General features: G+C 41.3%; 1 protein-coding gene across 18 annotated transcripts in view; it reads right to left on the reverse strand.

Moving 5' to 3' along the window:
- Window positions 1-461: 461 nt before the first annotated feature.
- Window positions 462-16,124, reverse strand: part of DMD (dystrophin) — a 1,148,985-nt gene continuing 1,133,322 nt past the window's right edge. For 13 of the 18 annotated variants that reach the window (XM_077781657.2, XM_021553010.4, XM_021553014.4 and 10 more), the window contains one exon: window positions 462-2,943. In XM_077781657.2, coding sequence (XP_077637783.2) covers window positions 2,846-2,943 — 98 coding nt within the window. In that variant the 3' untranslated portion in view covers window positions 462-2,845. Of the gene's footprint in view, window positions 2,944-9,213; window positions 9,246-9,818; window positions 9,836-16,124 lie in introns of all 18 variants that reach the window. The other 5 variants (XM_085560130.1, XM_021553006.4, XM_085560103.1 and 2 more) reach the window with 4 other exon arrangements.

Genomic DNA, 16,124 nt, shown 5'->3' on the forward strand with positions numbered 1-16,124 from the left:
TGCTGGTTTTGCTTTTGTATTTTACAATTTTTCATCAATTATTTCTATCACCAAAAGGTAGCTCAAAGGCAGCATCCTGATACAGCTGAGTGGAGTCTGGGTATCAAAGCCTACACATTTCCTAGATGAGGGAGATGTGTGATCAGCCTCTTTGATGGGAACACACACTTCCCAAAGTCCCCAAGAGGGTTTTCCTAACATTATGCCTGGTGGCAAGGAGACCATCAAGTGTTGGTCTGAATCCATCTAGTCTGAAGGTCCTGTCAGGGATGAGGCAGGAAGCGTGGCTGACAAACCCCAAAAGCTTGGGGAGCACAGGAGCTTCACAACTTCAGCAGGGAGAAAACCCCAAACCAGGGAGAGTGAGGCACTGGGGTGATCCAGAGGGAGTTTGGGCAGTGCAGGGATTGCTGGGGAGATGGGCTGGGTGAGCGCTGAACCGGCACAAAAACTCCTGCACCTTTTATATAACATAACTGCGTGCTTTATTGATATACACAGTAAAGCAGTATATAATACAATAGTAAGGCATATATTTGGTGAAATTTGGTATGTTGTGAAAAAAAATGCAGTAAAACAGAAGTTTATAAAAATAATTAGTAAATGTTACAGTGTTGGTGTTAAAACACAATATATTATGATATCCAAGTAATAAACCATACTGAGTAACGATGAAATAACATGCCATATGGTATTCATGTATTCAACTACACTGATTATGTTTTACAGTTTAATACTTTGTCATTATAAGGAATATGAAATAATTCTCAAATTATGCTTAAAAAAGCAGCAATAAAGCTTTCAACTTTTTAAATACTTTTTGACAGACTCACTCCAAAACTAAGATCTAGAAAGTAAAACAAACAAAACAAAACCCTGATGAAAACAATCGTGCAATCTGTTTTTCCTCCAAATTTTTCTGAAGAGAAGGTTTAATGTATAAGGGGGGAGAAAAAAGAAGAAACCCATCTCTTTCTCAAATTGCAATTTAGACCTTCTGATAAAAAAGGACATGAGAAATAGTGAGGGTTCCTATTGTAATAAAGTGTTAAAAAGCTCTTTATTAGGAAAGCAGAGGTTTGGGGGAGATTGTACTTTTTTTTTTTGGAAATTATTAACGTTGTTATTACTTAAACAATGAGACCTGGTCACACAATGGACACGTGGTGATGATGTAACATTGTCATACATAATTGTCAGGAACACCACAAAACCAAAGTGAGGTAGAAATAGCATGACTAGCCATGTTCAATGTTAACTAGCATTCAAAATAAAATCTTTCCCAAGTTTAATTACACTTCATACAAGAAGAGGTAACAGATTTCTTTACTCTTGCAATATAATGTCAGATGGTTGTGTTTCTATGTATTTTATGGTAAAATTAAAAGCTGGTTAAGAAAATGAAGTGGTAAAGCTTTTGCTGAGAGCACCTCATACCCAAACCTCTCTCTCACAGAGCTGCAGTCAAGCTGGCTAATCTGATTCTCTATCAGCTCCTCTCTTTCTCATGTTATTGTAAATTGTGCAGGGGATTACTTGTACAGAGAAACGAAGAAGGAGAAAGGACCAGGGTCTTTGTTTTGGTGATAAATACTCATGGAGCAGTGTGACTACCTTCACCTGATCACCATTTGAGGCAAGAACAGCAGTAACTCTTCCACAGCCTTTCCCAAAGGTGGCTTGCAGCACCACAGCTCCTTGGGACCGGCTGCTGCAGCAGGATGAGACAGGACAGTGGGAAGCTCTGGGTTCCTCTTCCAGAGGGTCAAGGATCTCCGTGCTCATTACCAGCACTGGGAGCTGGACAGAGCTCTCTGGGTACCCTACTTGTGCTTTGGGTCAGAAGCCAATCCCACAGGGGGCTGGGGGGAGCATCTCCCTCTTTTCTCTCCTCTGCAGCAAAGGTGACAATGGGGGGAGAACTGTCCCCAGCCCTGCTGAGCCCCAGGGTTCAAACCAGTAAGGGCAATGTCTATGTTCCTTTACTAAAAGTATCCAGGAATTTAGTCAGAAGAGGAAACACTGGCACACAGGATGGTTGTTAACGTCTTTCCTTTCCTTCTTTCTTCTGAGTTTTTTCTTTTTTTAATTGATTTTTTTTTTGCAGGCTCTGTCATATAATGTGCTCTTTCATTTAATTATTGCAAACTAGCTGTGTAATTGCTAGTTGCTGTCCAAAACCAGGACAGTAAGTCATGTAATTCTTAATTTTATTGGAAAGATAAAATGTCATTACCTTCATTGGAAGTTCAGATTTTTTGGTTATTTTTTCTAAGCCAGCCCTAGTCAGACAAAACCAATGAGAAACGTAAGGTGGCCATTCTGGTATCACTGCAGGAAATACTTTCCTTTTTTTCTTTTGGATAGGCAAGGAAAAGAACGCAGGACATGAATCTCTCTGATACTGTTACAGAGCTGAAATGATACTGAACAAATGCACTGCCTCAGAATATTTTTTTGTGTTTTTTTTTTTTAAGGGGGTTTCTATAAACAATTATTTTTATAAAGCACACTTTAGTTTACAATCTTTCATTATAACTGTTATAAATTTTTTTTAAACAACCCGAAATGCGTTCCATATAAAGAAATGGCAAGTTATTTAGCTATCAAGATTTTACATGTAGTTCTTTTATAATTTTTGTACAATTGCATAGACGTGTAAAACCTGCCATTGTTAACAAAACAGTAACAGACTTAGGAAACTACTGAAATCTACAGTATAGTACCACTACCCTTCACAAAAATATAGATTTGTTTTCTTGTAAACTCTTACAGTCTAATCCTCTTTGTAGTATGAATATTATAAAAACCATGCGGAACGCCTGAAGTTGTAAAACACATCTTGCTATTCTAACACCTTGTCGTCGGTCATCACGGTCACTAAGGTTTCCATCGCTCTTCCCAGGTCATCTGCCATGTGGAAAAGGCTCCCTACATTGTGGCCTGAAAAAGAAAGTCAAAGAGGAAATTAAACAAAGAGGAAGTGGCAGCATGTGGATAGGAAAACGTCACAGACCCGCCGTTCTCCGTGTGCCGCTCGCTGCCGTCCCCAGAGGAGACTTCCAGAAATCTCCTGGATGAGTCCAACAGGTTGTCATTAGCAAAAGCTGCCAGGTTTGTACAGCACTTCAACACCAACACTGGCTTGAATAGCTATGGCAAACCACCCTGCAAATAAGCCATCTCCCCCTGGTGATGGAGCTTCATCATTATCAATGTTCACCAAAAACAACAATTAAGTCCACTGACATCAGAGAAGCATTTCTGACTGATGCTGCAAGTGTTTGAGCACCCAATGTTCTATCAAGGAGAAAAAGAGAAACAAACAAATTAGCAGTAATTAACTACATCAATAAAGCCAAGAGGTCTCAGCAGGATACCTGCAAAGATAGATATAATGATGATCAAACTAAGCCACTCAGTTCATTCAATCATTTAAAAAATATCCTTTCCTTTTTGGACAGCAGTCCAGCACAAAGAAAGACGCCATGATTACTATGCAGGGGTTCTCTTGTGCATTTCCCTTCACCCATAACCATTCTGAAGTCCTAAGATGGTATAACCACAACCTCCTACACAGAAGCAATGAATAAACTTGCTACTTGCTTCTCACACTCATGTCACCAGTGCAGCAAATGGTGATGGGTGGTAAGAAAGGGCTTCATCACAATTAGAGACCAAATAAACTCAAGGATGGGGAGACTGAATTGCCAAAAATTGGCATTTTAGTCCCTGGCACGCCTTGTCTGCTCTCCCACTGCTTTTCGGGAAAGTGTCTCTCTCCTGCAAGTCCTGTGTGAGATTTCAGACCTCTATGACTGTCTCAAATGCTCTCTGGCACCTCAGATCACAGAGACATCATGGTTTAAACAGCTGAATCTTATCTGGAGTCTCCTTCCTGGAAAAGTATGACTGAAGAGGGAACACAACCAGGATCTAGCCACCGTACAAGATAAGCATCCAAACCAAGGATTGAGTATTCAAGATTTCTTGCAAGGACAAGAAGGAATGAGCAGACAGAAGGTCTTAAGCCAAGCAGAAGGAAATTATACTCCACACAGCACATAATTGTATTACTGAACTCATCGCCACAGGCCGCTGTTGAGGCCAAACACATAAATGAGTTAAAAGAGGAGTCAGAAAATAATCACTGAAGAAAGATTTATATAGATGCAAAAAAGTGCACATGATCTCCAACTCAAGAAGTCTCCATGCTGCAGAGTGCCAGCAAGCGAACATTTATAAGTGAAGTATTACTCAATAAAATTTCATGTCACCCTGGCCTGAGGGGGTTTGATTTACTCTCTGGGAGCACTTGTGATAGAATATTTATCTGGAAAAACACAGGAAGTGCAATGCCATCTGCCCACAACTCTGGGTCTCAGGAATGTTTTTGCATTAGTCTGGATGCTGAGTCCTCACCATGGTCCTTGAGGAAGGAGCACCCAAATGAGGGAAGGACATGACCAGGACATCCAGGATACACCTTTCATGCAGTCCCTAGCTGGAACATGCTGGAGCCTGACTGACCATTGCACACCTACACAGTGAATTCCCCTGCTGACACAACTGGAGCAGGAATGAACCTTCCCTGTGGGGAAAATCAGACTCACCACCCTCCTCCCAGCACTTGTATATTGTGGTAGTCATGCACTACTGACATTCCTACAGTAAGTAAGAAGAGCCTGGAGTGATCTCAGTTCAGCAGCTTTTATGGAATAGAAAAAATTTACCTTAGAACTATTCAGAGAACCATAGAATGGTTTGGGTTGGAAGGATCTTAGGAACCATCTAGTTCTAACCTCCTTGCCAGGGGCAGGAATGCCACTCACTGACTGACTGCTCAGGACCCCATCCAACCTGGCCTCAAACACTTCCAGAGATGGGGCATCCACAACTCTGGGCAACCTGTGCCAGTGTCTCACCACCCTCAGTTAAGAATTGCCTTCTAGCATCTGGTCTAAACCTGCTCTTTTCCAGTCTAAAACCACTGCCTGTTCTCCTGTCACTATCTGCCCACATAAAAGCCCCTCTCCCTCCCTTTTATAAACCTCCTAAAGGTACTGAAAAGTCTCCCCAAGGCCTCTTCTCCATGCTGAGCAACCTCAGGAGCTTTTTTCTTCTGGGGAACTACTACCACTCTCTACATTCAAATACTAAGTTGTTTAAGGTTGTTAGAGTTCTTTTTTTTATCTATTTTAAATTTAGCATTGATGATACAAAACTAGGCTGGACCTAAACAAGAACTATTCAAGAAGCTGCCCACTGGACAGCGAGCTGTGCTGTGACACAGCTTGTCAGGTAGCAACACAAAAAAATACTTAGTTCTGGTATCTGGTGACAGTTTGCTAACTGCACTAATGTGCAAAGAAACAGATGCATCAATCAGCAATTTCATCCATACATCATAAATGTATAGCCATCCTATTCATCTGAAGCAAAACCTTGTAATTTCCTCATCAACATGACAAGTAACTGCGTCTGAAAGATTCCTGCCAAGTTTTGGTCAAAACATAGTTTATTTTAAAGTAAATGTATCCTACCACATTTATTTTAGCTGTAAGGGATAATCTCTGTCACTGGCATCACACAGACTGAGACCAATCCAGCAACTTATATCATTACAAGTGAAAATGTGACAAAGCCATATGAAGAACATATGAAATGAAGAACATATGGGAGATGCTGGTGCAAACCAGCTGAGCTGCTCTGCTCACCTGAAACTCTGACTCAGCTCCATGACTTTATGGGAACACTCCCCTCTGGTATAACCAGAGCAATGCTGTGACTGGGTAGCCAGCTGTGAGAGGCTGCCCGTGGGGTGATGGGTTCACATTCAGATTTGCTGTGGTCTGTTGTTTCTGGAAAACTCCAGGGCTCTTCAGGATTTCAATATTGCTAATTCCTAGGAAGTCTGATCACCCTTTTGTAAGCTTAGAACAACCTAGACTGCTAAACTTCATCCTCAGAAATTTACTATTTTGTTCTGTCAAAAAAGAGCTAGGTCTAAGAAGAGTAACTTCAACCAAAAACACACACAAAAAACCTTTCAGACGTGTGCCACAGTAGGGATAAACTGTTACACTGTTCAGGCAATTAGAAGTCCTTACGGATCCATGAATCCCTAGGTTCTTATTAATATTTAAAAATCACAGAAATGTCCAATAGTACGTTTTTTTCTTTGTCTGTTAGTTGGTATCATATTTTTGAAATAACCACGCTTTGAATCTGATCTCCCTCCTCAAAAGCTGCCCAGATGCATGCTGCTGTGATTAAGGAGGTAACAGCTCCCTCTCCCCTACAACATCCAGACTCCCTCTCCAGCTCAGGTCTTAATTTCCTCTGCTAAAAACTGAGCACTCATGTCTTCTCCAGAGCCATCTGAGGTTCGAGCTCAGAGCATGGCCACACAGCACTGCTGACTGCAACTCGTGCTGGCAGCTGGACTGTAAATGCAGCAGCAGCAGGGGGACCACGGTCTCCAGGACAGCCCTGGGTGGGCAGGATGGGCCAGAGGAGCGGGTGGTGGCTGTGCTCCAGCCACACAACTGGCACACCCTCAGCTGGGTGTCCCTGCACTGCCAGCAGGATTTTTGCCTCTCCTGGACATGGGAATAACAGCCAGGTCAGTTGAGACTGCAAAGAGCTGAGAACAAAGGACATGATGATTTCCTGGTACTGGATGTGCATTGAGTGCAGCCCCTTCTGTCATGTCTGTACCTAAATTAGTGTTTAAGTTCACTGCTGCCACTGAATGCTGCTCACTTGCCCTCTATAGTACTGAAATGTAGGATGTTGACATTTTTAATTAAGAAGCAAATGAGAGAAATACTGTCCTAAAAGCACTTAAAAAAATAAAAATCAGAACTTTCCATTATTATTCATATTTCTAAAGTAATGCTATCAAAGAAAGCATTAATTTAATTCTTTTTTTTTTAACATTAAAACTGAGAAAGTCTTATCCATGCTTGAGGCACTGAAAGGTTGAAAAATGCTGCTATGTGAGAAAAAAACTAGTAGACACTTTGAAATGCAGCAATAAAGCTCAAAATGGACATGGACAGTATTAACTTCAACTTCTAAAATCCACAGCTGCCATTTGCTTGGGAAGCAGAAGACACCTGTTTCTGCAGACACTAACTACCTCACTTCTGGCCACACAGAGAACGATGTGTTTCACATCTGCTGCACTCGCTTCAGAGACTCTAATGGAATCAAGGCCCACGGGTGTGGGCACAATAACAAAATACCAATTTTATACTACAGCTTGTCAGAAAAATAAATGTGAAACATTCAGACTTGAAAGAGTGGATGGAAAGTAAATTGAGAAATCCCAACAAAGTAGAGGGCCTTTTCTAGCAGAAGAGATTTCTAGCCCTTTCCTGACAAAAGAAAAATCCTTCCTGTTGGTGACTTGGGTTTTGATGCCCTTATTCATATTGAGTAATGCCACAAAATCCATGGGATTACACACAAAGACAATACCAAATGTGAGTAATGGAATCAAAACCTGGCCAGGTGGGTTTTAAACCACAGGATCTGTCTTTGCATGTACAGATTCACACCTAAAGCAGAGGCTGTTCTATACCATAGCTCAATGTCCTTCATAAGCAGGTGGACAATTGCATTTTATATTCAGCTCTCCAAATTACTGGGGTCCCTCTGGAACCATTAGTGAGCACAAACTCAGCCAGAGAGTGCAGAGCAGTTCACTGAAGTCAATTTTTTTAGGGTTAAACTGCGGGAATCAGATCAGGTAGAACATAACAATTTAGAATTTTTTTTTTTTATTGTTAATTACTTGTATTGAGCATGCCCTCTGCAGAAGATTTTTTAAAGTAATATGCATGAATATGAATGAGGATGGTGGAAATCAATGACCTGTTTTTGCTAAATAGGAGAACAGTTCTCAGAGTACATGAGCTGAGAACAAGCAGGGCTCAATGTGAAGTATTTTCCATTACACTTCTGGGTTTGTACAGTCTGCTGATGCCATCTCAAGCACCCTTTTTTTGATCCAAATGAGAGGACTTGCCATTCAAGGACAGACTTAATCTGACCAGAGGTCTTACACCTTGAAGCAGCTGAACCTGCTCCAGCACCTACAGCCGAAGCAGAGAACCTCTGTATTTCAAGGCACCACATCAGGACAAATCCTGGCTTTCCCAGGACACCCTGTCAGAGACTGGGGGTTCACAGCAGCTCTGTTAAGAGTTTCCACGAGCCCCTCCCTCTGTACCAGCAGAAGTTTGCAAACCAGGTTACCCTTCAATTCCTGCCTCATCCACACCAAACGTTTTCTGTGCAGAAAAGGTCATTTCACAGTTACTGCAACTGCACTCAGGCAGTCTCTGAATATTTTATCTTTAATAATAATTTTCACTAGAAATTCATCTTTCAAACGCTCTGTCTGGCTGGGAAGTGAAGAGCAGCTTCACAGAGGAAAAATCAAGGCTCTCTGGAAATGCTTTCAAAGGAGCTGTGACAACACAGTGCAAAACGCTTTCCTCCATTAATGAGCAGCGACACACAAATTCCAAAACCTATTTTGCATCAAACCAACCATGTCCAGAGTGCACAGTGAAAACCACAGCCCATTTGCATCGCTGAATGCAACACTGTGAAGCTGGTGAATGTTAGTAGCATTCTTCTTTCTGCAATAGTACATCAGGAAATTAAAAAACCTGAATCTCTCATACCTCTCAACTCTCATATTTCTAAAGAAATAAAAAAAAACCAAACATTTAATCACTGGAGATGAGGCTGGTATACTGGCACATATATATAAATACAACTGTGAGTTTGTAAGCAGAACAGCAAGAGAGTCCAGTCTCCCTGTTGTGCTTACACACAAGAGCAACAGAACGTAAGTCAATGACTGCAGCTTATTTACTGACAACATTTATCATTCAGAGGCTTAATTTCAACATATTATTTTCTCCTCCCCATTCCTGATTTTCCACCTCTAGAGCATGTAAGAAAATGCAGACCCCTGAGCTGACATTGTCTCCACTGAAAGTTGAGAGGTACACCACTGTTTCAGCACACATGGGGAATGCACTCAGCAAAACCAAACAAAACCCAGAGCAAAATAAAACCACCCCCACCCTTCACCAAACCCAAGCAACCCCGTGCTGTGTCACACACATGCTGGGCACAGAAAGCAAGCTGTGACAAACAGAAGCCATGGCAGTGAGCCTGCATCTCACTAACCTCTCTCACTGGCTTTCCAGGGGCATTTCTTCCTTTAGGAACAGAGAGAGGAAGTGGAATAATTATCAGAAAGGAAGGGAAAAAAAAAACAACAACACACATGAACATATATTTTATACTGTAAAAGACACTTCAAATTCCATTTAGCAATTTAACATTAAAAAATGCATTTCTGCTTAAGCAAAGACTAAAAGTGCACTGAAATCCACTGATGATTCTGAGCTGGTTTATTCAACAACAGTTCTGTAACCTGTGGCTTGGTTTAACCTATCAAAAACACTTGAGAAAACTACTTACATCAACTTACACACCTGTCAGTTGAGAATAAGGACTACAGACAAGATCTGAACTCACTTTCTGAGCATCCTAATTACCAAATTTGAGTACTTCTAGCAATCAGTGTAAGTTGTAAAAACATTTTCCCCCATGTCAAATTAATTTACCCAGACACTTTACATTGTATTGTGGCCTACAGACACTGAGGTATGCATTGATATACATGCCTATGTGTGCACACATATTTCACACATACAGAAATACACTGGAATGAAACATGCTCACATTCAGGATAAATATATTGCAGAATATGTTTGCAACATGCTGACCTGCAAGCATGGTAAAACTGAGAGGGCAGAGAGAAAAAAGTTCAAGTAAAAAAGGGAAAAAAGGGAAAAAAGGGAAAAAAGGGAAAGTATCTTATCATGTTCAGGTACTACCAAAACGGAGTCAATAATGGGTTTAGCTGCAAAGATGCTCCTAACAAGCCTTCACAGAAACAATACTTTGATCATGCTGATTCTTCTCAAACACTTCTCATAGCATATTTGTTTTTAGAAAACAGAAGCCAGGTGTTACTCAACAGCAGAAATACCCCTTTGTCCACCTTTCCACCACACAGGCAGTAACAAACTCTCTGTCTCCAGAGGCAGTGTCCCACTGTCACTGTCACACTGCTGGCAGCTCTGCCATGCCAGGCTTGCAGCCCTAGTGAGAAAGTCACTGCAGCAGATGATGCAGGATGATCTTTGCCCCAGAGCTGTTGTAAATGATGCAATTTTAAATGATGTGTGGGACACTGGGGAGAGAGACAGACACATATAGGAGTACACACCAGTCAGCATAATGGTAACCTAATTGCTGTTGGGTTTTGCTCTATGGCAGGCTGTAGGAGAAGGGAAGAGAGGCAATAAACATCTTTATGGGTATTTTACAAGCTGCAGATCAAGGGCCAACAGCAGAGCAAGGCAGAGCAGAGGCAGTACATGAGAGGAGGAGAGGCCAGAGGAAGGAAGGGCATCCAGCATGGGTTTGACCAACCTCAGGCAATGGAAGGGGCTGCGGCAGCCTCTGAAGGCCTGGACAGCAGAGGTTACCATTTACAGAACAGAGGAATTTTTAGTCCCTTCCTGCCCCTCTCCCTCTCCCCAGCAGCACACTTCCTATTAAAAATGATAGCAATAGGTTCAATAACAGCATGCTCTGCACATGGGTTTTTATTCTGCTCCTCAGTGAAATCTGGACTCCAGGGATGTCTGTGCCACATGTGCTGGTGCAGAGAGGTGTCACTTCAGTTCTAAGGACTCCACCCCACAGGCCTGCCTAACCTTCTAGGACTTACAGGTGTGTCTGCACAGCCTGAGACCTCCTCTGGCACTTTTATCAGGAGTCACGAATTCCCTAAGAAGTTATTTCTAAAAGGTGAGATGAGAATGTCTTACCATTATCAGTCATGTAACAGAAAATCCTTGGAAAGGAAGGTAGAAAATCTATTGCACCCTTTGGTCATTTTCTCAGGAAGAACCCCAGGGTTTAGGTCAGCTTAAGGACTCCAGAAACTGCAGCAAAGTACAGCTTGGTTTGAAAAAGTCCTGGGGCAGAAATGGGACCCAGCAGGAGATTAGCTTGGGTCCAGTTTAGCTTAAGTCAAGAAGAGAAAAAGAACTGCCTACAAGCAAAATACTAGTTCTTAAAAAACCTCTTCCTGTCTGCACAAGCACCTACAACTGCAGATACACAGTGTTTAATTTAAATCTACATGAGACAGACTGGATTCTGCCTGAAAATGAATGCATTTAAAGGTAACTGGGGTAGCTCAGCACCACACAAAACAGCTGGTGAGGACAGTCTGTGGTGAGTAATCAGCCCCAGAATTTGTTAAATGCAGCAAAGATCCACGCTACTACAGCAACAGCTAATTCTTCTGGAGGAAGATTAAAAAGGGTTTAATGGATTTTACGTTATTTTCTTCTTTGCATATGAATGAATGCCTGTATCTAAGTTTTAAGGCAAGGAGTATGGTTTGGCATAAATTGCAGAGGAAGAAGATTGTCTATATTGCCACAGTTCTGTGTGTTCTGTAAGGCATCCAAATACTGATACGCAATCTGTGGGTGCCTAATTATCTATTATTTCTGCTCAAATCAACATTTCCTGCCCTTACAAAATAGAAGAGTTTTTACTTTTTTTTTTTTCTTTTGGAAAGCTACATGGCATTGCATCACAAGCAAAGGTAAAAGACCATGTCAAACCTGAAAGCAGAGGCACTACCAAAAACTTCATGTAGGAGTCTCTGCAGATCCAGGTGAAAACAGAGAGCACAAAGTGACTACTGCACTGCCCCTGTCACTGAGCTCAGGAAAGGGACAGGCTGCACAAAAGGGAGATCTGGGTCTGCAAAGAGCCTTTTTTCTCAAAACACACACACAAAAAAATCTGTTGACGTTTTATTCACTACCATATTCTCAGTTTGCACCACAACTGGGCATTATATAAAACAGGGAAGACCTAGTTCACCCCACCACTGTCCCATCTGCAGAAAAGCTCAGCCAGATCAGTTCTGCTGAGCAAAAGGGGAGCAGTAAGGGATTTTAGTCACCTGGGCTCACTGTGGTGGGATGCAGGACCACAGCACAGAGAAAGTGAAACAATCCAGGAGAGGCCAGGTTATCTCAAATGGAAGAGTATTTCCAGAATACTCCACAGTACTGTAACTCCAAGGTACTTTCACTGACTCAGTAAAGTGTGAAAAGTCTGCACCATGAGATATTTTGCTCTCAAAATAAGAGAAACTGCATTATTTGCAGTGCTGAAAGTTGCTAGTTCCACTTAGGACGTTAGTGCCATTCATGACAGAGCCTGGCTGATGCACAAGTAAGAGGAGAAAATGTGACTGGTGTGTTTTAGTGTGACTGAGATAAAAATAAAACTCCTAAAAAAGGGTGCTATTCTTAGTGCCATTCATTTATTGCTGTGGGATCTTGTAATTTCACTGCACCACACCACAGCTGTGTTAAGCAATACCATGCAAAATTGTGAGGACCAGTCTCTGTCCAAATGCTCTCACATTATGTCATGGCCTCTTAGCTCTTTTAAGCCTTGATGGTCTCATTTCTAACAAGTTTTGGCTCCCACTTCTTCACCATCTCCCAGCAGGGGCTCAGCCTTGCAGATCTGTGAAGCTCTCTCATCAGCTTCAGTTAATTCCAGAACTTCTGCCCCTAAATATCTCTCTGAGCTTCATTCACAGAATGCATCTGCCATGAAACCATAACTGCAAAATTCAGCCTGGTCCACCATGAGAGACACCTGAAGTGGTGCAACTTGTCCATCCTCAGCGTTGCAGGAGAGATGAATTTGGCTTTGAAAATCCTGCCAATCTTACTCTCTAACTGTGAACCAATTCCCTGGAGATTTAGTAGTTTGGGCACAAACACAGCATGAAAACGTTTTCCTCTGTGGCCCATTATTGAGCAGGGTCAAATAAACCACTGAGGTGGCATTTAATGGTAGATTTCCACTAAATGTCAGACCTCTGGCTTTGACATCTGTTTTGCGTTAGCACAGCAGCTGTTTGAAGCAGCTGCAGCAGTTGTGAATTTGCTGGGAGCAGCAAAGTAAAAGAAGAGTGGATAGGAAACCTTTTAGATTAAAAGGAAAGAAAAATTCCTTAAGGACAGCAATCATCAGGTATTCAGCAGAATTTCTCTCTCCAGAAATGAAACAGCTTTTGGCACCAACAGCCAGCTGTGCAAGGAGCAGGAAAGTCCTGTTCTCCTTAGGAAATGCCAAGGACTGCCAAAACGTTAAACTGAAGAAACAAACAAATGAAAAGCCCTATAAAAGGTTAATAGGTTATTGCATCTGAAATCTGCTTATACAGGTCCATGACACAATCTGTTTTGCACTTGCTTCTCTAAAATACATTCAAAATTATGCCATGAAGCCTTAATGCCCTTTTAAAAACAACTTTGTGCAGCAAAAGCTTGAAAAATATAATCTTAAGAAATCTATCTCCAGGTGAGTGACAATTACTCTTGCTTTTTATTGCTTTGTTTCAAAATTCCAAAATAAGTGCCACTATTTCTTTAGTAAACTATTTCCCAATCTGAGCAAGTCTTACTCTTCAGGTGCTTTGGACAATATTTAGGCTGAATATGTCTGTGATGCTCCACTACACATCTGTGCACCCAAGCATAGAAATTCAGTCCTTTTCTCTCCCATTGCTTGTTCAGCTCAGAACTTTTCTCACAACCAAAGCCTTCAACATTCTGTTTGCTTTTGTCATATTGTTCTGAACTCCTCCAAGTTGTTGTTATTCTAATGGCAAGAGGACACCTAGAATTATGTCCCTGACTCAAAAGGGCTGCCAGTCCCTATGCTGTTACATGCTGATATTTAGCTTGAAATTTAACACACAGATTTTTACAGGCCACAAAAAAAATGTTTTTTCATAAAATCATTAAGTTTGGAAAAGACTTTTAAGACCACTGAGTTGAACTGCTAACCCAGCACTGCTGAGCCCCTTGCCAAACCAAGTCCTCAGGTACTACATCTACATGTCTTTTAAATACATCCATGGTTGTTTACTCAACACTTCCCTGGGCAGCCTGTTCCAATGCTTGACAACCCTTTTCCTGAAGAAATTTTCCCTAATATCCAATTTAAACCTCTCCTGGCACAACTTAAGGCCATTTCACCTTGTCCTACTGCTTGACACTTGGGAGAACAGATCCATCCTCACCTTGCTTTAATCCCCTTTCAGGTACTTCCCTAAGTCTCTTTTTCTCCAGGGTAAACAACCCCAGCTCCTTCAGCTCCTCTATCACAACCTATTTCTGAATGGCAGACTGGGACAACTGCATTTCTGGTATCTGATAATTTTTTAATTTTACTTAATAATAATCAATATAACAAAAAATATTGTTTATAGATATGTTCTATTTGGGTTTCTTCTTCTGTTCCTGAACATCTACTTGAGGTAGATATTCACACCTGTAACCTGAGATTCAATCCAACTGGTACTAGAAAGAAACAAAACTTCACTTGCACCACACCTGAGTCCTTAACATTATGCCATCTTCTCAGGCTGCTTTGCCAAACTGCTTTCACTCTTCTGCAACTGCACTTTGATCTTCTGTTAAAGATTAGAGATCTGAGATACAGAGTACACCTCTCAACAGCAAAAAGGTTCCTGATTCAGAAGTTTGCTGGGACCAATCAACTCTGCTTCCTTTTCTTCTTCCTGCAGTCTTGAAAATTTTAAATCAGCGATGCCTGATGCCTGTGGAATCTGACTGACCACAGCATGTTTCATGTCATACTGAAAGTCTACATGAACTGCAGCACATCAGATGTCAGACGTAACCTTTGTGTATGCAGGCATCAGTTAAATAGAACTGAATTATTAAATTTGGAATAGAAGAAAATGTCAGTAACAGAAGTTTACATGAGCTCTCAGCAGCCTCTACCAACTAATGAATGGAAATCCACTTGCACTGGCTTTAGGACAAACTGTTTCTTACTGAGAGCCTGACCATTCCTATACCTCAGCCAAAAGAATTACACTAACCTGGCATTCATGCAAATACATCAAAAGATATATGCAGAACAGAGAAACATAATTGAAGTCCTAATCTCTTTAGCCAAAACCTGGTACAAGTCCCAAAAACCTGAACAAGTTTCTCTCCCAGCTGCACTAATCTTTTTGAGCAGCCCAAGGGAGGGGAAGAGGCAGATTCTGGCTCAGCCTGGCAGTGCCTTGCCAAGACCTAAAAGCAAAGTCCTAAGGGAAGCCTGGCTCTGCTGGGCTGTGCTGGGCTCTGCTGGGCTGTGCTGGGCTCTGCCTGCTCCTGCTCCTGCACCAGGAGCTCCTCTCATTCCTTGGCTGGTGGGGCTCATGCCAAAGGCTGTGCCCCCTCCTCACTCACAGCCCTCCATCCAGCTAGAGAGTATTTTTGTTCTCCATGGCTGCTAGTCACACATGAGCTGCAATATCTTTTGTTGATGCTTGTGATCATCTACTATGTTTTCAAGACAGTTATCAAATGAAGAAACAAAATAAGGGAATACTTTCTTTCTCTCTAGCTAAATGACAACATTTTGCATCCTGAGAATAAAAATCTGAAGCTACAGCTTAATTTACAAAATTAAAATATTATCTAATCTTGTCAATTTCAGTTCTTTTTCCTACTAGATTTTATATTCTCTCAATTTGTTTCATGAAGCTTTGTATTTTTCACTAATAAGATAAAGAAACATTTTTTATTTTCAGTGACCAGAAGGTGATGTCTAGAGACTGACCTCTACCTATTTATTCTAGACAGGAAATGAACCACTCTATTTCAAATATCTAATTAAATTTTGTTTTATAAATTGCTCCTATTTCACTGAAAACTAAGTTTGTTTTTAAAAAGAAACACTGCCAGGGTCATCACCTATGAATACAAATTAGATACCACATTTGGTGAATATTTTCACACATGTGATATCTACATCTAGACACATGTGACTATGCAAGATCTATGTATGACACATTTACACTAATGATGGTCACTAATAAGAAAACACTGTCTGTTGTAACCTTGTGTACACAGAAACTTTAAAAATCAGTCCATTTTAATCTACATAGCAAT

This window comes from Lonchura striata, chromosome 1 (assembly GCF_050655825.1).
Source record: "Lonchura striata isolate lonStrDom1 chromosome 1, ASM5065582v1, whole genome shotgun sequence".
In the NCBI taxonomy this organism is placed as follows: Eukaryota; Metazoa; Chordata; class Aves; order Passeriformes; family Estrildidae; genus Lonchura; species Lonchura striata.